We start from the raw sequence: 20,794 nt of genomic DNA, 5'->3' as shown, positions 1-20,794 counted from the left end.
TGCATTTATGAGGTCATTCTGTTTTGGGGATATGGTCAACAACGGGCTTGTCAGTTCTAATGACACTGTACTACAGTACCTTCTCTTTGGAGATGTTGAGCTTGGACCCAATGACCTCAGCCATTCGTAGTCGGCTCGCTGGGCAAGATAGCATCGCTGTGAAACAATCGAGGGCCTACAGGGGGCAGAGACAGACAGTCAGGAAGGGCATTAGGCTAAAACTGGCCTTTGAAACCATCAACACCGCAACCATGAACTCTCTCTGCAATAGGTCGAAAAACTCACCTCGAGGAAGACATGTTGAGCGGTGGCTGATGAGGTGCTGTCAAAGTTGTCGCTGATCCTCTCACACCATTTTAATAAGTCTCTGTTGGAGGAAGAGATGTGAGATCTCACAGGGCCAGACTTGGCAATTCGGCTTTCAAGTAAATAAACCAATACAAGACAGTAGTTCATGTCGCAACAGGAAAATAGAGGAAACAGACCCATTCAAATGTTTACTAGCGGTATACAGTAGTGCTGTTATAGCATGTATAGCACTGTTTAACCCAGCGGTTCTAATGATAGAAATAGGCAGGGCTTATATTGCAACTTCTACTGTAAGGAGAAGGTGCCATTTTCCCCATGCATGGCTGAACATAACAACATTGTACCCATCCCATGCAGCAAAAACAAATACCCTAAGACAGGGGTCGGCAATAGGCGGCCCGTGGACCATTGCTGGCCCATCACCAATAATATTTGGCCCAGCAGATTATTTTGAGAATCCACTTCTTTTTTTCTTTTTACAATATCGGACCGACATTCCCACATATAGCGGCTATACTGTCCGAATAGAGAATCTACCACCACCTAAAGAATGCTTATTGTACTTTTATCCATGTTGAGAGTGAATGACACAGGGACAGACAATCAGGCAGCGAGGTGCACCGTCTCGTGGTGCCGCTTAATATTATAGTCTTTGCAAGCAGCCACAACTTCATTACAGATAAGACACATCGGCTTTGCATTAATGAAACCAGGTAGGATGAACGCATAGTTCTCTGTCTATTCCGCTTTAAATGCCCTGTTTTCACCGTCAACCTTCCTCTTTAGACCTTTGGATGACATTTTTATTTTTCTCTTGCTAGCTAGCAGGTTACATGTGTAGCTAACTTCTCACTCAAGTAGGGTACAATATTGCCAATCCAATAATAATGTGACGTTGTACGTCTGGCAGGAGCGGGGAATAATTATCAGAATAAAAGTATGTTAAACAATTATTAGAATAAGTTAGGCTCCGCTACATTGTCAGTCCACACATTTATTATTAAAAAATATGGAAAGGGAAAAAAACCTCCTCGTTTACAGTTAAGTTTATTACGCCACCTATACAGCTTGTTTACAGTTATCTTGATAAATTCTCTGCATTTCCCACAAATGCATGTCTTATAAGGCGGTCCGTCGCGGAGTTCCAGTAACATTTGTGACGATCGGATGATCAAAATGACTTTTCTTTTGAAACACGGAACTACGTTTCAATTTGAGAATCACAACACAAACTCGCTAGTCAAGCCAGAATAGCAACTAGGGCTGCAACTAACGATTATTTTGGTAGTCGACTAATCTGTCGATTATTTTTTCGATTAGTCGCGATTAGTCGTGTGGCTTTTCGCTGCGCGTAAATGGCGACGCAGAAGCATAAATCCGGCTTAACTAGCTATCTAACCTAACGTTACGCCAAGCTACAGCTGCTCACGGAGCTAGTTGACTGGCTAGCTAGCATTGCTGGCTAGACTACAGACAGCTCACGTTAGTAGGCTACGCTTGGCGCTGTTTATCTTACAGACAGCTCGCTGGTGGACTCAACATAATTGAAATAGCATTCACTTATCAAGCATCATTCATGATCATCCACCATGACTACCTGGTATTTTAATAGCGACCACCCCTCACTTCATTTCATCTCGCGTTCTCCTGGCTTCAACATGGAAAACCCCTGCTACGTAACGTTACATACAAGCGCCTCTGTCTGTCACATGCGTGCCACAGGGCAAATAAATTAATAGCACAAACGCTCATAGCATGTACAGCCCTGTCCATGAGACGTTGTTTTCCAACATGTAACAGTAAAGCTAACATAAACATTACGACCCTAACAATATAACGTTAGCCAGTTGGCTAACAACGTTAGCTAAAACTTACCCAGCTGATTCTTGCATGGCTCCCGTTTAAAAAAAAAAAAATCCCGTTTTTTTTAATATATTTTTTTTATGCGATTAGTCGACAACAACATTTCACGTCGACGAATTTTCGTAATCGATTAGTCGTGACTAGTCGACTAATCGTTGCAGCCCTAATAGCAACGCAATGGATTGGGTGAGTAATCCCCACTGCTACCTAGTTAACTAGAACACTACTTCACATTGTTAGCAGGCTCATAAAACAAGCTGTGTTAGTTGACTAGCAATGTGTGATTTACAACAACGCGGAAATGTATTCACATTTTTCGAAAGAAAAGTCAAAGCATTCGAACGTGTCACATTTCATTTTTTAACAATCAATTACTTAAATTAGCCTTTGATTATATTTTGGCACGCCATCTGGTGGCTCAAAAAAAATTGGCCCGAGGCCAAACCTAATTGCCGACCCCTGCCCTAAGACCTACACTATTGGTGTGGCAAAGAGCAGAGTATGGAAAGCTACCCCCATACTGATTTCTCAAAATCCAATACTTAATACCATATTGACCCGAATATAAGACAGGGTTTTTTCCCCGGAAAAAAGTCTGAAAAGGTTGCATCGTCTTATATTCGCGCCCTAGACTTACACGTCAATATTAATTCACAACAACGTATGGCGCCAAAAGACTGTTCCCCACGCGAGCCACCGTGTTTCTCCCTCTCACACACCCCAGTGACGGGTGCCTGGAGTAATGGAGACACACTCACACACACACCCGCGGAGAGACACCGCAGAGACACACTCGGACCAGCTCGAAAAAAGTGGCTCAAGTGGTTGGTCAAGTTAACAACAGAGGAGGAGTTACGATGCCAATTTTAAGAACATAGTGATCAATGAAGCAGAGGCATCAAACAACTGTTGAGGAGCCAAGAAATATGATATTACAGAGTGTAATGTTAGAGGTTGACGAGCCCAAAAAGATCGGCTTAAGAATGGTAACAGTCAGAGAAAAGCGTATCGCCGTCCGCAAAGTGGCCTCTTCCAGGTGATTGACAGGAGGGTATGTGAATACGTGACTGAATAATCTAACGATTGTATGCCCATACCCCAAGATGATAAAAAATAACCTACATTGTTTCATTCAGTGTGAATACAAATCAAATTATTTTCTTTATTTGGTCTTCTTGATTTGGTCTTCAAAAAAAGTATTTGACCAAAAATAATTATTGAAAAAGGGGGGTCGTCTTATAATCAGGGTCGTCTTATATTCGGGTCAATACGGTACATAGAATAAATTCTAGACCTCATTCAAGTGCAGGAATGTGTAATAATAAAAAAATTGGAGGACAGGGGCGTGTCCTCAGTAAGAGAGAGGGGGGGGGGGTGAACTTGTTATCTAATGAGGCTGCCCTAGTGTGATTGCCCATCAATCAATGGTCTATTGAGCGCAGCAACTCCCAGTGGAAAAGCTAATTAAAGTCCAGGGGGCTGGCTGGTTGGTCATATGACAGCGGGGACGGATGCAAACTCGACATACCACCCTCTGACACAAATGTAGGGTCATCAGATTGACCTCTCTATCCGGGGGCTCCGCCATACCACACCACAGAAGACTGAATACTGAATCATGGGTGTAAACTTAACACCTATGTGCCAATGGCATATTGCCAGGTACATATTTCAATAGAGGGGACAAAATACTGCATGATGGTGGTTAGTGTTTCTGGCAGTGAATGATTACAGTGGGGAATTACCTCAGGGACAGTCCTCTCCCCTCCAGGGATGAGGCCTTGTCATCCAGCTTGGGTTGGGAGTGGGACACCTCTGGGTTCTGCAGGCTGCCTGTGTGGCTCAGTGCAGCCAGGTCCTGGTCAGGGTGCCTCTCCCCAGTGAGCTGGCAGTAGATGTCCAGGAGTCTCTCCACCACCACGGTGAGGTTAGGATACCGGTTTACCAGCACCTACAGAGCAAAAACAACAGGGACACTTAAACTAGAACGCGATAAAACGCTAAAGGTGCTACGAGGGTTAAAACAGAGCATAGTAAATCGATGTGTGACTTGTTGGTTGACTTACCTTCTTCAGTTCCTCTCTTGCCATGTTTCCCATCTGCAGCTTAGTCCAGTACTTGTCCAGAAGAGCTGCGTGGGTATTCTGTGGCCTGTACCATCCGCCACCACTGTAGAACATCCTACAAATACACATAAACATCACTGTTACTTTCTGTGGGAAAAACACACACAAACTCTAGGGTCACATACTCAGTAACTACAGTAAATCACAATCAAATTATATTTTTACCTTCTTGTAGCAAAGAACTGGAAGCCTGGAGCCACATCAATGCAGTCCTCCCGGCCTGGAATCATCAGCTTTTTATTCTCCATTAAGGGCAGGAGCACAGATATCTGCAAACAACAAACAAACTCAACAGGATTACCAACACATCCTATCACACATTATTATTGTAACCAGAAACCGTTCATGTCAGAGTTAATATCCCCTACAACAAATTCCTGCCTCATTCAAGTTTGAAAACACTCACCACGTCCAGAGGTGCATGATCAATGTCCTCCAACAGGATCCAATGTCCTTTAGCAACAGCTTGTGTCAGGGTACCTGGTTGCCACATAAACTTCCCTGGAATATCTGTACAACGGTACATCCCAAGCAACATCTGCAATAGCGCAGCATAGGAATTACAGAATTAACATGAGTTCTCAAAGGTGCAGATGTTGGTGGGGTCTCCATAAATCTACAAGCCCGGTAACAAAGGATTTGATAGGTTTCCTACTCAATTGAGTAAATACCTTGCTATCAGTTTGATCCCCAAGTTGTACTTTGAGAATTTCTGTAGCTTTTGTATGTCCAGTCACAGCAGCCATGAATTCCACAAGGGCAGTTTTACCACATCCAATGGGTCCTTCAAGGAGAACAGCCTTCTGGGAAGCTACAGCCATTGCTAACCTCCGCAGGTTGCGGCAGGTTGAGTCCACTAGCACCAGATCCTTCAGGTTAACCTACAGAAAAGCAGAAATACAACAGAAAACAAAACTAAAACACTTATGAACACAACACTAAATGCCAACGTCTTAAATTATTTTCTGCAAGCAACAAACCCCTAAATCTAAATGTCGCACCTGCTCTGTCTGTTTGCGGGGAACCCTGGGTAAGACCACTCCACAAACAGCCACAACATTCTGGGACAGGTCCTCTGACACCACCTGACCCCTGGTGAACTTGTTCGCCTTCTCCTGGCGCCACATCACAGAGCCCTGATTGGCCAGGACTAGAGCCTTTTCTACTTCCAGCTGCTGAGTTTCCTCCAGTGACCTGTATGTTTACAAGCCCATTGAAGCAAATGTTATAGGCTGACAACATTATGGAATGTGAACACTGCTCAGTGTAGAAAACAAAAAAATTAAGAAAATTAAGATTTAATTATTCATTCTACACACCATCAAAATACCCAATATGTACCCAGAGATGTAGGCAGCTACAGCTGCAGCTATCCTGCACCATACATTTCTTCATGAAATGTGGGTACCAAAGAGTGCCAAATACATCATTTCATTTTGTTCAACTCTGACAATTACAATATCAGTTCAACAAAAATGAACATACTTTATCTTCATATGCAGAATCTCCTCATTCGACAGCACCTTTCTCAGGAAGATGGTTTTCTGATTGTCAGTCATGTGAGACACCAGGGCCAAACACTGGGCAGTGTAACTAAATGGGAAAGAATCAAGAGGATCATTAAATCTCATGAGGGGAAAGAGAATAGATCCTGAGTGAGAGCAAAAAGACACTGTATAAGAGGTAGACACACCCACCCTCGAACCATGACATCACTGGTGAGTAGCTGAGACACACAGGCACTCCAGTCCCAGAGCACTCTGAACTTGGCACAGTCACTTTGGAGGAAGCGCAGGGTGGCACCCATCAGGTCTCTCAGTTTCATTCTCCTCGGGCCATACTGGACAGATGAGGACTCTTCGCTAGTGAAGAAGAGCCTCTGAAAAACCGGAGGGGCGCCGTCAAAGTACCTGGCGGCAAACCTGACAGACAGAGGAGTGTAAACACAGGTAAGAAGAGAACGGAAAAAGAAAGTTGGCGTTTGTGAAAAAGAGTCATGGTAAATTGTCAATGATCATGAGGGGGTGGGGGGGTCCACTTACGCTTGAGCATCAGGACTCACACCAAGGAGTTTGCTGAGAGCCACACATAACCGCTCATGAAGATCATGGTTTATCCTGCCGTCTGCTTTGATCCTCTCTGCGTTCCTCTCCAGCAAGTCCAGGATGAGGGGCCGGAGATGGCGGGCAATCAGCAGTGTATAATCCTTCTCCAACAGCAGCTGAGCCAAACACGCCAGGATACTCTGCCTGTCCTGTTGGCTCCATATCTACAGAGACATATCATGTGTAAGTCAAGATTGACATGTGGATTTGTTTACTACACTGTTCAATTTCAAGAGACAGCCATCCTTTTTAATTTACATAGCAGCATCTCTACCAAAGAAAATTGCAAGCAAGATGTGTCTGCATTTGTATATGATGTATGTATGCATACTGTAATTGTGTTGTGTGTAAAATAATAGGCATCTATGCATATTCAAAAGGGTAAAATATGCACACAGGAGGGGGGGGGGGGCATTTTCAGTTCATAGATCAAAAGGAGCATGCTACAGACACAGTATTCAGTTCCAACCAGTCAGAGAGAAATGCATCTTACCTGCTTTGCCAAATATTTGCCTAGTTCGTTGTGACTTTTTTCAATATGCCTGGATATGGTGCCCAGTGATGACAGGCTCAATTCTAAATTTTCCATCGTATCATTGGTCGTTCATAGAAGAAAGAGCTACAATGCAATTTACAACAAATGATCAATTAATGTAATATGTTAACCCTATGTTATAATCTTCGTTGACCAAATCGTGGGGTACATCACTTGCTTGTCTGTCTTGGTTGAATCACAACACAGTTAGCACGTTCCCGTCCCTGTTAAAATCCAGTCCACATGTGAGTAAACCAGAGTCACTTCCGGGTCGACTGTCGCTTAGATGACGCAGATGACCGCGACGAGCATGGATTTGGTTGTTTGATGGATTTGTTTTGGAATATTCAGTTGCTAAACCGTACCCCCGGCAAGTGTCAGATATTACTCGAAACACTTGTACCATAGAAATTGGACTGTTGCCAACAGATTAAGGTGTCGATCAACGTTTTGCATTATTGCATTTGTATTGGTATTTTATCAACAGAATCCCTGACCGGTGTTCTGATTCTGATGTCTGTTCCACTACAAGAAGGTATTTTTCTGAAGTAAATGTAAAACATTGGACTGATGTTGTTATGCTACGTCCATAGTGATAGAAGCGGGTTCAACCATATAAAGCTGGGCTTTAACTTATTGTGAGTTTGGTCAGGATAGTAGCTAGCTTTGATATGATCATGTTCTCATTTTTAAGACCCGGAAGAGGCAAGCGTTCCCTTATAAGTCCGCGGGAAAATGTCGTTATTTCCTGCCTAGGTGAAGAAGGTTTTGGGTTGGCGCCACTGTCATTGTAAACATAAAGGATTATATTACAGTTATTTGAGGCGGATTTTCTAATGTGAGTAGGGTGTAAATTCCGATGTTGTTGTCTTATCTATGGGGATTTCATGACACAATGTTCCGTCGCTGTCTTTTTATCCTCTTTGTTGCAAAGTTGTCCTCTCAGGCATAGGTTAGCTTACTAGCTAACGTTAGCTATGCCATATTATTATTATTGTTGTTGTGAATAATAATAATAAGCATACAAGCCTGACAGATTACAGACTGGGTTGCTTCCCTGAAAGATGCACAGCACAATAATATGACAATTTGCTGTAGCTGATAACTTGCTGTAGACTCAGCTAGATACTAGAGCAAGTTTTTGTAAACTGCTAAGCAGCTTGTAATTAGGCTGTTCTTAGCTAGCGAACTGAAGCATTGCAATAATAACAAACTCCCCAGGTAAAAAAAGATGATCAGTAGACCTCAACATCTGATTCACTAAATGAAATGCTTGCTTTCAGATGACAGACAGCAGATTATTAAGAGCACATAGCCTAATGAGCTACTCCATTGTTTGTGTTTGTTGTTAAGGGACAGTACATCATAGACTTGTATAGGATGCCATTTTCCTCTAAATCTTTTTTTTTTCTTGGGGCCCACTCTTTGATGGCATGCATAAACTTCAGAGTGTGTCTTTAATGACCTGTTATATTCATATAGGCTTGTCTCTTTTTCAGCTATGCCACTTGAAGACCATTGATTGCATTTTGGGAGAATGGAGATGGATTTGCTTGATGACATGTCTGGTGAATTCACCCAAGACCGTCATTGTGAGTAAATTACTACATTTCTATTTCACTTTCCATGATTTCTTGTTTGCGGGTGCTTAAGAGGGGAATACCAAGTATTACTGCTCTGTCAAAAGTGTAAATGCAAAAATGTCTACAACCAACCAATCACTCAATAAGTTGAATTGAGTCCAACTGAGTGCTGGTTCATGTTCATGTTATTTCATAATGAATATCTGTGTTTTTATTAGGTCTCTGATTTGCATAGGATCAAGTTGAATGTCATAGCAAAGGGGGTGAATACTTATTGACTCAAGACATTTCAGCTTTTCATTTGTAATTAATTAAAAGGCAATTCTAAAAATAATTTTCACTTTGACATTATGGTGTGATTAGATTTAAACATAAATTAAATCTATTTTTAAAGTGAGGTTGTAACACAACAAGATTAGATAAATCAAATCCCCCCCCCCCCAAAAAAAAACACCTAAATAAAGGAAGCATTATTACAGCAATGTGACAGAACTCCAGTAGGTAACTTTGTACATTATACTTCACAGACTCCTCAGTGATTTGCGATGAAGATTCTGTGGATATTTATTCTGGCCTGGATAATAGTCCAAGGAGTATTTCAAATGCAGGTAAATGTCACATCAATTATTATTATCAATTAAATTAAATTTGCAGGGTGCTTTGAGTTTGACATAAATATGTATGTTCCTATCTTGCTCTCTCAAAATATGATAGAGCTAATGTTTGTGTTATTTTATGGCAGAGCAAGCCTGCACACATCACTCACCATTGAAACTGAAAGAATCTATGGATTTATATGAAGAAATCATAACAGAGGAGCAGCATGGTAGAGAGGCATCTTACAATGAGGTTTGTAATCTTGATGATCATTCCATTTCTGTGGTTTGTGTGCTAAGAGGATAATGACATGTTTTATTTGTATCACTGACAAACAATCCAGTTACAATTAGAACTGAAGATCATTATCAGTAACTCTCTTTCCCATTTCAGATGAAGATAAGATTTAATGCTGCACAAAGCCAAATTGAAGAATTACGGAAGAGGTTGCAGCAGAGGGAAACACAGGTTTGTCTGTTTTTACACCACTAATGTTGTTATACATGTCACTCCTATTTATCTCTTCACATTTCAAGAGATTCTAAAAATCATTAGTAATTATTATAATATAATATATATATATATATATATATATATATATATATATAATTAAAATTAGGCTAATAGTAGAAATCACAAATGTTTAAATTAGCATTTTATTCATTCATTCTTTTTCTTTCAGGTTATTTGTGGCTGAGGAAAAGTACATAGTGCTAAAAAAAAAAGTGGTGTAAATTGTCTCTGTTTCTTGTATGTGTGAAATATTTGTTTCTTTTTGTAGAATAAAACATTGAACACTGAGAACAGCAGTCTTAAGAAGAACATCTGTGCGCTGATGAAAACAGCCAAAATGGAGATTGTGCGGAAAGACGAGGAGATAAATAGATTGAGCCAACGGTGAGTCTTTTTTTCCCATCTTTCATGTATATCTCATGACTTCCATGTGTTAGAGAAGTTGTTGAGCCGTTTCTGAGGGGTAAAGTCACAAATAAATGTTGTCAATAGCTTTCAGTTTCTCAGAAATGGTCATGTAATATTCTTCATTTTGCAGACATGAGGTTAGGTACATTTTCTATATTGGAGTAAAAGCTTGCAAATTATTATTATTATTTTATTTATTTTTTGCAGGTCAGGGAGGTTTCCTGCTCATCATCAATCACAGATGAACAGCTTGAAAGATCAGGTTTTTACCAGACCCAACTCTTCTGGACACTGTGGGCCATGTCCACCAACCCAACCACAAGGACTCCGTGGAGACTCTGCATTAAAGGAAAGTCCTCAGCTCCAACATAAAGAAGATGTGGTCCACCACCCTGATACCTCAACGACTACACAACCACTTCCTTATGTCAGTACAAAATGCTCTAGAAGAGATTCTGAGGCTCCAATGAAACAGAAAGATTCTGTTGTTGACAGCTCTGGCACCTTCTCAGGAAATAGGCACCCAATACATGCACTTGGACATGGCCAGCCAGACAAACTGAAACAAACCAAGCACAGAGAAGGCACAGGTGAAACTCCCCGACCATCCGAGTCGAAAGGTCGGCAACATAAAAAAATCACAGATGTTGATAAGGAATATCAGACAAATGAGAGGAACAGATCACACAGAGCACAGAAAGAAACAAGAAAATATGACTCCAAGACTGGCAAAAGCAGACACCATCCTGCAGATGTTGGGGAACACAGGAGATCAGAGGGGGCCAAAATTCCACCATCAGACGTTGTACATAGCACAGCCGCCACCTCTCATGTGTCTAAAGGGTTGTCTAAAGACAGTTTAGAGATGCTGTCTGAAGGGTCTGGTCGAGACCTCAGTTATAATAAGGATGTAGATGGACATTGTAGAAGTACTAAAGACTCTAGCTCTAAATACAGAAAGCAAGCCTATTCAAACCAGTCCAGCTCTGCTGAACGGTCTAGTGAATCTCTAAGTCGCAAGGGAAGGAGTAGTCCTTTAAGGGATCATCGGAGGAAAGAGGAGAGAAGGAGAGAGGATGACGTCAGAAAACATGGAGAAAGAAGAAAGCGGAGCAAGGAACATGAGATGAAACGATCAAAGGAACATGACCAAGGCAAGGTGGTTGTTAGCAGTAAGGTTGTGGAGAAAAAAACTTTTGAGGAGTCTAAGATGTATCCAACTAAGCCTAAAGTTGATGAAAATAGCACCTTGGAGGAAAATAGCCCACACAGAAAGTTAAGTTTCATGGAAACACTGAACCTCACCCTATCACCAGTTAAAAAACCGAAACAGTCTGCTAAAGCCAAGGAACAAGATGGCACAACACCAGAGGAGGTTCTTGAAGGCAAATCAGGGGAGGACAGTGGGCAACTAGATCTAGAGGAATTATGTGTCATAGATGAAATCAATTGTAGTTCATCTGTGGTAGATCCTGATGAGATCTTCGAAGTCCCAGTTGTACAATCCTCTGAAATTTCAATTCCTCTAGGTTCTGTAAGCATAGACGGTAAATGTATAGTCAAAGAACCATGTCAGGATTATGATACTGCTCAGACTGAGACTTTAGAGACAAATGAGCAACCTACATGCCAATCAGAATTGGAAGAGAAAACTATCCAAGATAGCTTAGAGTGTAGGAATAAACTGTCCATGGCTACAGAAGATAAGAAGAGGACTGAACCCACATCCCCAGAACTGTACAGAAAGAATTGTCTTTCAGATCCAGACAGTGATATTACTTTGAAAACTGCTGTGCAAAGCAAAAATTGTGCCTCTGAAAGAAAAACAGGTCTGTCTGAGGATCAGACTGCTCCTACATTAACACCTGGAAATTGTGGGAACAACTCAAACAATGACTCATGCCACTCAAACCCTTTCTATAACAAGCCCACCCCTGAAGTTTCAGCTGTTTCATTGACTTCCACTGACAAGTGTGTGCTTGATTTAAACACCGAAACCCCCAATGCTATAGTGTGTAAGATTCTGCCGGTTGAAACCGTGACACAAGACCTAATTGATGTGGACTGTGTGAAAAGTCCTGCGATTAATGGTGTTGCTGGAAGAACAAACCCAGAAGTAAGGCGTTTTCAGGAACAACTGTCTGTCTCTGTTGCTTCCATTAGTCAGGAGAAGGATGTTTCCAAAGATGCAGTGTCCAGTTCAGTAAGCGTGGCGGTTCTTACCCAAAGTGACCATATACCCAAGGTCATTTCTGATGTCACACTGATCCAGGAAGATTTTAAGAGAACTGTAGTAGAGAAAAGTTCATCATTGGGAAGCTTTGGGGTGTCTAAAGTTAGTAGTACAACAGGAGAGGTTTCACCATCTGAACAGCACAATAGTGGTTTGCCAAAGTCACCAAATAGGTCCTGCAATACTGACACAAGTTGCACAGAGCATGAAGAAGAAAATGTTGAGCCCTCCAGTTCCGTTCCATTAGTACTTGATGAGGACTCTATGATGCTTACCCTGACTAGTTTGAAAACCATTCCAGATGCCATCAGCCCTCTCACAAGCCCAATTCGACTGACCAAGAAAAGCCAACCACATTGTCATAACAAGCCTCCTCATGTCAAAAGCCTTTGCAACGGTAAGCTCAGCTAAAGTTACAGTATGTTCCTATGATAGAAGTAATTTTTTCACAGATTGTTCTAGAAATCTACATATTAAGGAGATGCAAGAATAGGTAACAAATTAACTTAAATACCTGTGTAGTAACATTTGGGGCCGGTTTCACAGACAAGGCTTAAGCCTAGTCCTGGACTAAATCACACTTTCAATGTAAAATCTCCATTGAAGATGCTTTTTAGTCCAGGACTAGGCTTAAGCCTTGTCTGTGAAACTGGCCCATGGAGTTCTTGCACAAATGGAATAGTAACTTAAACCACTCAACTCTATTACTATTACTAAATTTCAAAGAAACTAACAATGTACTATGTTACTGAATGTTAATACAATATTGTTACTAGTATAATTGTAGAGTTACTACATAGGTATAGGGGCAAATTAAATTAAACTGACATGACTGTTTATGGCACTAGCACTACTGTGTCAACAAACATGGTACTGTATGCCTCTGCTAATCAATGTAATCTGTTGACTTTGACAGAGTTTTCCAGTGCAACTGTTGATGCCAATTCAAAGAAGTTGGATGTGAACAAAGAGAACAAGCATCCTGTTTGCTCTATGAAGCGTGCTACACAAAGGAATATGGATCAGACCTCAGAACCTTCTTCCAGACACTCTGAGGATGAACTGGAAGAGGGTGAAATTGTCACTGAAAGTGAGGGGGAAGAAACGCCATCCTCTCCAAGTCCTTCACGAAAGACAGTTAAGCCTATAAAGAGAGTTAAAAACCAACCAAGCCCTAAATCCTCCCCTAGACTTTCAAAGAGGGCTTCAATAGAGACAAAAGGCACTCCTGAGCTGAGAAGTAAAACTGCAGCTGCACCAACTGTAAGCCCCTCATCCCAAAGAAGTCGCTTTAAAACTGTTCTGCCTCCATCATCCAAGACCTCTCTCTCCACCATTGAGGAGGTTATGGACAAGTTTAAGGATTTTCGCAGGATAGTCAGGAAAAAGTACATGAAACTTCATTTAAAATTCCCAATGAAGACCTTCAATGGTATCATTGATAATGCCCTTGAGTCTTTTACAGGCTTCGTTGATAGTATCAGCATAAGTAAATTATGCAGTGAAGAAGATGACCTTAAAGCTAATCTGAAGAATATCATAGTGTCTGTTTTGAGTAAGATATCAAATAATGGCATTGTGAACCGCATCTTTGACCTGCAATCACATTGTCTTAAACAGAAATTGTGGGACTTTGTAGATGTGCAATTAGATTTCTTATTCAAGGAAATTCATACTGCACTTGCAAATGTCTGCAAACAATCAAAGGGAAGACCTTCTACAAGAGCAGAAGAAAAGAACAAGAAGTTTAGTGTAAATAAGTTGTCACCAAAGTCACCTGTGGCTAAAACCTCTGGACCAAAAAGACAGCGGGAGGAGGTAGAATTGGCCGTTGAAGCCAACATGAAGAGAATCAGGTTTCCGAAAGTCTTCCCTTGCAAAACCGGTCTTGGAAGTAGAGGCAAAAATATAAAAATGCCCATTGAGGAAGAAGACATGGCATCAGAGCCACAGACATCACATTGCCCTCCAGTGCAACCTGTGGTAGAGATCTTGCCTTCAAAAAGCATCCCTTCAACCATGGAGAAAGCAGTTACTTATGTCCGTCGGCTGTCTCAGAATGGCTCCACTCAGGACAGGTCTGACTTTGAAATCCTCACAGAACAGCAAGCATCTAGCTTAACTTTCAACCTGGTGAGAGACTCCCAGATGGGAGAGATATTCAAGTGTCTCCTACAAGGGTCTGATTCATTAGACACCAATGTTTTGTCTGTGGACAATCACGGCTGGCCCATTGGTACTCCCCGGAAGGAGGCACCCACTGGAGAGTATCTCATGGGCATAACTACCCCAAATAAAGTTTGTACTCCCTCTAAACTCATTGCCACATGGTCAAGTATATCACCCCGTAAGTTGTCCTCTCCAAGTTCAAAAGTCCACATCCCACTAAATCCTGCCATGTTGGATGAGAGTTGTTTGTTAGAGGTGCCTTCTGGCCTACCACAAAGCGCAATGCCATCGCAGTTCAATGTATTTTCACAGAGATCGTATTCTATTTTGTCAGAAGATCTGTCTGTCTCCCTCACTATGCCTTCACCCCTCAAGTCTGATAGCCACCTTAGCTTCTTGCACCCAGCTAGTGGACAACCTATGTCTGTGCCAGAGAGTATCATCAGTGCCCACTTCAGTGAGGATGCTCTCATGGATGAGGAAGATGCTACAGAGCAGGATATTCATCTTTCTCTTGACACAGACAACTCCAGCTGTGGATCGAGCGATGGCAGGACCAGAGAGGCCGCTGTTCCTCCCTTGTTTCACTTCAAGCCTCACTTGCCAATGCAGGCAGTGGTGATGGAAAAATCTAATGATCATTTCATTGTCAGGATACGACAAGCATCCACCAGCCCAGGCAGAGATCCTAGGACTGATGAGACCATAATAGAAAGACCATCTGGACCATTAGAACATGGTAGCAAAGACAAAGAAATCTCCCCAGAGAAAAGTCCTTCGACAGCAATTTTTTCAGAGTGCAGTACCCCCAGCCTGTCTGCAAGCATAGAAACTGTAAATTGCAGACTGTTGCCTCAGGAACCAGTAGAACCAGATAGAGATGATAAGACCTGTAAAAAGCGGAAGAAGCACCATGTGGCACCTAAAGCAAAGCATGCTAAAAAGGAGGTGATCCAGGAGAGAAGCAAGCCGAAAAAGGGCTCAAAAAGTCCTAAAAGAAAAGGGACAAGATCTCGCAAGAGAGAGAGAAGTCAAGTCACAGCTACCACATTACAGCTATCACCCAATAGTCTGTCTGCGAAGAATGTGATCAAGAAAAAGGGTGAAGTGGTGGTGACATGGACGAGGTGAGCAGCTCCTCATATTCCTACCTGACATTTTAATGATAGCATGACTAATTCAATGGCTCATTCTACGTCATGTGGTTATGTGTATTTATGGTAAATGTGCCACTGAAACGTATTATTTTCTTGAAGGGATGAAGATCGAACGATTCTACTGGATCTGAAGATGAAGGGTGCCTCTTCAGATACATTTTCTTCCCTGTCAGAGAGGCTACACAAGTCACCAGCTCAGGTATTTCAAGGTCGCTGTGTTGAATTTGTAATGTGATATAAATGTCATCCAATTATTTATTCCTATATTGATTCTGCTTAATTCTGATTCTCTCTCTTTCTCTCTCTCTCTCTCTCTCTCTCTCTCTCTCTCTCTCTCTCTCTCTCTCTCTCTCTCTGAATGAGTTATATTTAGTGACTGTGTAGACTGAACAATTTTCCATCTGTTTAGATTGCAGAGAGATTTAACCAACTGATGAAACTTTTTAAGAAGAAGGAGAAGATGGAAAGCTGACCCCTGGAAAGCAGATTTTTTATTTTATTTTATTCCATTTAATGAACTACGCCTTTTTGATGAGTCAGTGGAAGATAATCTGGATGTTTTACCAGCCATTGATATGCAGCAGGCCAGGAACATAAGAACACAGTCAAAGATCTCAAATGGGGCACTGTGACGGGACATATAAGTCATCAGTGTTGTGAATTGCAAGACCTGCAAGTGTTTTTTAGTGTGTTGGTCATAAACAATTTACATTTCCTTTAATGTTCTCCATGCAGTCTTCAATATTCAATCTATAATACTCCCCACAGAATAAATTAATATGGCTCTTTCAAGTATTGCTTTTTTGGTGTGTCAGTTTGGTGTGTCAATATTTATTTTAAAATCAGGTTCTGTGTTATATAACATTGAAACATCACAACTCTAAATATGCCCAAACAACGTTATATTATAGAAATGTACCGGTAGTCCAAGACACATCCTGTGCTGCTTGTACAAAATGTGTACACAATTTGTACATGCAAAAGTTTTGTATGCCTTTATACTTCAACTAATAGGGTGACTCCATCATAATCTCACTGTTTGTCTGCCCGCCCTAAAAACGATTGTAACAAGAATTTATTCATCCCATGCCAGATGGTGGATTTGTCAATGGTATTTTATTCTGGGTTGTATTTTGCAGATGTGAAGACAAGACATGACTACTGCTGATTGATTAAATATAGAGCTGTTAAATAGAGCATACATGTTCCATTTTCTGTATTTTGCATGCTCTTATGTTTATATAAATTAATATTTTTGTTTGCTTTTCTGTTGATTGTGAATTAGTGATGACATGGTTAAGAAATATACAGTGTATATTATATTGTACATTTCTGTTTTGAAAATAAAGTTTATTTATTTATCATGCTGGTTATTAATTGTGTCTACCGTATTGCATTCATTCAATGGCATAACTTTTTTGCCAATCAAATGCAGAATTGCAGCAGGGTTTCATAGCAATGGGAAGATAATTACCAGCACAAACTATTAAAAGTTACACCAGATACAATATCCTTTATTTGCCACACAACCGAGGTTGGAGGAATTTGTTTCCAGTATTGTGGGATGCACTACATTCACAGACATTCATGTCCAATAATGAGACAAGACAATATAATATTATGTACAATTTATGTACAATATTTAGATCTATCTGGAGGTCAGTGTGTCAAGGTGATACATGCTCTATGAATACTCTAATAACTGGGCCGCAAAATAAGTAAATTTAGACTAGTGCATGCCCGAGGCTGTACTTGCCTTTGCTCATTTATGACCTCAAACCCAATTCAAATAGACGTATACAATTTAGTTCGAAAGGATATTCTTTTAGTCACCATAATAGATTAAGGATCACATTCATGAAAATGAATTTATGTGATGATGGCAAATACTGTTTCAATTGACCTGCTTTTATGTGTTTCATGTAGTCCTCATTTCAATCCAATTACTGAAAATAACAAATGATGCTATGGTTAACTCATTTTCTCAGTGCGAAATTGGCTCCCAAACATCAATGGCATCTTTTTTTTCTATTTGTGTTATTTGTTATGGATTTTGTCTAGGGAATTAATGGCTTTCAATATAACGGCAACTGTAACTATTACAGATGAGAGCCCATTGAGGACATCACCCGTTCTTGCAATTGTCTGGTAACTAATGCAATGTCTAAAATAGCCCATCACGCAGTTAACTATGAAATTGGACATGACTCATTGATCAGTTTGTCTGGCTCTAAGAATAAGCCATTTGTTTTGCAAGGTCAGATGTATATAATCATTTACTCCACATGTTGCTTTCGTCCATTAAAGCAAAACAAGACAGTGTAAAAAGAATTGTAAATAAAAATTAAGCTGTATGGAACTTTAAAACAGCATAGATTTACATGTATTGACGTCCTAAGATAGGCCATGGGGTGTATGGCACTATTGGTAACATGTCCTATATGGTGTCCTGCTGCCAACCATGGCATGGTGAACTAGCCTTAGGCCATTGTCCAGTCGCCTGGTGGATCGATCACCACATTCTATTTTGCAGTATATTTGAGGTACTCTCACTCTAGCAATGCCCAGAGAGCGATCACTTCTTCAATGGATGAGAAAGGAGCTTTAGTATTACCACATGTGAATCTGCTTTTTTATGATGGTTATAAACGGTAGCAAGTGGAACACAGACCCTAGTGAAAATGTAAGTTAATTCTTGTTCTTATCATTTGTGATATTTTCATTGCATGTTTGATAGAATGCAATTGTTTTGGAATTATGCAATTCATACTAAACCTGAATAAAGTTAGTACTTATGTGAATTCATTGTAAAGGTAGGCTTATAAATGTAATTGTAAGTAAATTTGTGCAAATATTTGCATTTCACAGTATAAGGACATGTGACACAGAAGATGGGGGATTGGAATTTGTTGGGGAGTATCTTAGAGGAGGTACATGTTCATTCAACCATTGTGGGAAAAATCTGGCTAACTATCCTTTTCATATTCCGGATGCTTGTTCTTGGCGTGGCAGCCGAGGATGTTTGGGATGATGAGCAAAGCGCGTTTGTTTGCAACACAGACCAACCTGGGTGCAAAAACGTATGCTATGACCAGGCTTTTCCCATTTCTCTTATCCGATACTGGGTTTTACAAATCATTTTTGTGTCCTCTCCCTCTCTGGTATATATGGGACATGCACTATACCGTTTGAGGACTCTTGAAAAAAAGAGACACAAGAAGAAAGCTTTTCTGAAAATGGAGCTGGAGGGGGTTGAGGCTGATCAAGAGGAACACAAGAGGATAGAGAGGGAGCTGAGGAAGCTAGAGGAACAGAAGAGAGTGAGGAAAGCTCCACTTCGAGGTTCCTTGCTGCGCACATATGTTTTCCATATCTTGACAAGGTCAGTGGTGGAGATTGGTTTCATCATCGGACAATATGTGTTGTATGGTATTGGACTGGATCCTTTGTATAAATGTGAGAGACTACCTTGCCCAAACAGCGTGGATTGTTTTGTGTCAAGACCAACTGAAAAGAACATCTTTATGGTTTTCATGCTTGTCATTGCTGGAGTTTCTTTATTCTTAAATCTCCTTGAGATATTCCACCTGGGGGTGAAGGAGATCAAAGAAAGTTTGTATGAATATAAAGGAGATGATGACAGCATATGTAGGTCCAAGAAAAACTCTATGGTGCAGCAGGTGTGTGTTCTTAGAAACTCATCACCACAAAGGATAGTGCAGCTCACACCGACAGCATACACGCTCGTCCCTGATGGGCAGATGGATGCTCGCCCTTTGTACATGCCCTCAGTAGCTCCTCACAACCATGATATGTTGAGCAATGCCTGTGTTGCCAATGGCTCTGACCAACAGCCAAGACAGCTGTGCCTGCCCAGCCAGGCTGAGCTCCATGCACTGCGACAGCTGGGGTCCATGGAGCGCCACTACACTCTGGACAACAGGAACCATTCATGCAGCAGTGATGACTCAAATGGGCCTAAAAGCTCAGGACATCTGGGACTCCGGCAGTGCGGAGAACAGCCACGACCGTCACTTCTGCCCAGCAATATGGAGATACCAGCAGCCCTGCGTAACCAACTGCGCAAACAGAGTCGAGTCAGCATTTGCAAGGACTACAGTGACTTGAGTGATTCGCCTGACAGTGACCACTATCCCACCACGAGGAAGGCCAGTTTCATGTCCAGAGAATTTTCGGAGGGGAATCTGGCTAGTCCACCAGATAGCCCTGACTCCTTGAGTGGAACAGAGGCTGAGGCCAAGCGCCTCGCACAAGGAGAGAGTCCACCAATGACCCCGCCCATAGTGAGTGGAAGAAGAATGTCAATGGTAAGTAGCTGTTACACAGCATGCTCTCCAAAATGGAAGACTGTCATCGTCATTCTAAAACTATGGTTCACATCAATGACTACTGTGTAATCCATTTTTCACTCTTTCAGAGCATGATTCTGGAGCTGTCTTCAATCATGAAAAAATGACGGAGGGACCCTGAATGCAAGCAACTCTTTATCTCCCTCACTCTTTATTGCTTACAGTTTTTCTCAATTGCTAAAACACATTTCACAGAATTCCCTCCATTTTCCCCAAACTCTAAACACAACACACTTTTCTAAAGCTACATAAGCAAAACCACACCTTCTCTCTTCAAAACTCAAACTTTCACACCAAAACAGCTGCTCAAAGCCTGCAAAAATGTAAACACTATATGCATCATTACAGACTACAACAAAACAACTGAAAACACAATGTTCAGTGTGTGAGAATGTTCTTTTTTTTCACAACTGCCAAAGCACATTTTTAGAAACCTTACAGTATCTGTTCTCAGAATATATCACTGTAGAGTATTGGGCATTCATAGATTTGTGTGTTTCATATGAACAATTTGTAAATCTACAGAAAATACATGTTTGTTACGGTACATGTGGGAATACGGTACATGTGGGAAAATTAGGGTTAGGGTTAGGTGCTAGGGTGACTTGGTACATGCTGGCATGTCTAACCCTAACCCTAACCTTAACCCTAACCCTACCCCTAATCCTAACCCTAACCTTAACCCTAGCACCCTAGCACCTAACCCTAACCCTAGTTTTCCCACATGTACTGTATTCCCACATGTACCGTAACATGTACACTACTGTACTGTATCACAACTCAATGCAAACACTACAGAGGATCCATTACACACAACAATACTCAC

At 41.2% G+C, this 20,794-nt stretch overlaps 4 protein-coding genes across 4 annotated transcripts in view; 3 read left to right on the top strand and 1 right to left on the bottom strand.

Moving 5' to 3' along the window:
• mdn1 (midasin AAA ATPase 1) overlaps positions 1-6,998 on the bottom strand; it is a 47,554-nt gene extending 40,556 nt beyond the window's left edge. The window contains exons 1-12 of the mRNA XM_080527704.1: positions 6,897-6,998; positions 6,341-6,567; positions 5,996-6,220; positions 5,784-5,891; positions 5,300-5,492; positions 4,970-5,179; positions 4,705-4,836; positions 4,464-4,567; positions 4,239-4,353; positions 3,918-4,123; positions 286-367; positions 80-175 (exon numbers count right to left, since the gene is read on the bottom strand). Coding sequence (XP_080383830.1) covers positions 80-175; positions 286-367; positions 3,918-4,123; positions 4,239-4,353; positions 4,464-4,567; positions 4,705-4,836; positions 4,970-5,179; positions 5,300-5,492; positions 5,784-5,891; positions 5,996-6,220; positions 6,341-6,567; positions 6,897-6,992 — 1,794 coding nt within the window. The 5' untranslated portion in view covers positions 6,993-6,998. The remainder of the gene's footprint in view (positions 1-79; positions 176-285; positions 368-3,917; positions 4,124-4,238; positions 4,354-4,463; positions 4,568-4,704; positions 4,837-4,969; positions 5,180-5,299; positions 5,493-5,783; positions 5,892-5,995; positions 6,221-6,340; positions 6,568-6,896) is intronic.
• Positions 6,999-10,904: 3,906 nt separating this feature from the next.
• Positions 10,905-12,127, top strand: LOC308154212 (uncharacterized protein; the record flags this gene model as incomplete). The annotated part of the gene is made up of 2 exons (XM_080527383.1): positions 10,905-11,573; positions 12,116-12,127. 2 exons carry the CDS (start codon positions 10,905-10,907, stop codon positions 12,125-12,127), a joined length of 681 nt encoding a protein of 226 aa, XP_080383509.1.
• Positions 12,128-14,009: 1,882 nt separating this feature from the next.
• On the top strand, positions 14,010-16,376 carry casp8ap2 (caspase 8 associated protein 2). Its single transcript, XM_080527773.1, has 3 exons — positions 14,010-15,568; positions 15,698-15,797; positions 16,008-16,376. Exons 1-3 carry the CDS (start codon positions 14,115-14,117, stop codon positions 16,068-16,070), a joined length of 1,617 nt encoding a protein of 538 aa, XP_080383899.1. The 5' UTR covers positions 14,010-14,114; the 3' UTR covers positions 16,071-16,376.
• A 2,113-nt stretch (positions 16,377-18,489) lies between these two features.
• On the top strand, positions 18,490-20,075 carry gja10b (gap junction protein alpha 10 b; the record flags this gene model as incomplete). The annotated part of the gene is made up of 2 exons (XM_080526185.1): positions 18,490-19,926; positions 20,037-20,075. The coding sequence occupies 2 exons, from the start codon at positions 18,490-18,492 to the stop codon at positions 20,073-20,075; spliced, it is 1,476 nt and encodes a 491-aa protein (XP_080382311.1).
• Positions 20,076-20,794: the final 719 nt, after the last annotated feature.

This window comes from Nansenia antarctica, assembly GCF_963989245.1.
Source record: "Nansenia antarctica genome assembly, chromosome: 3".
NCBI lineage: Eukaryota > Metazoa > Chordata > Actinopteri > Argentiniformes > Microstomatidae > Nansenia > Nansenia antarctica.
This window is presented reverse-complemented; position numbering and strand designations above follow the sequence as displayed.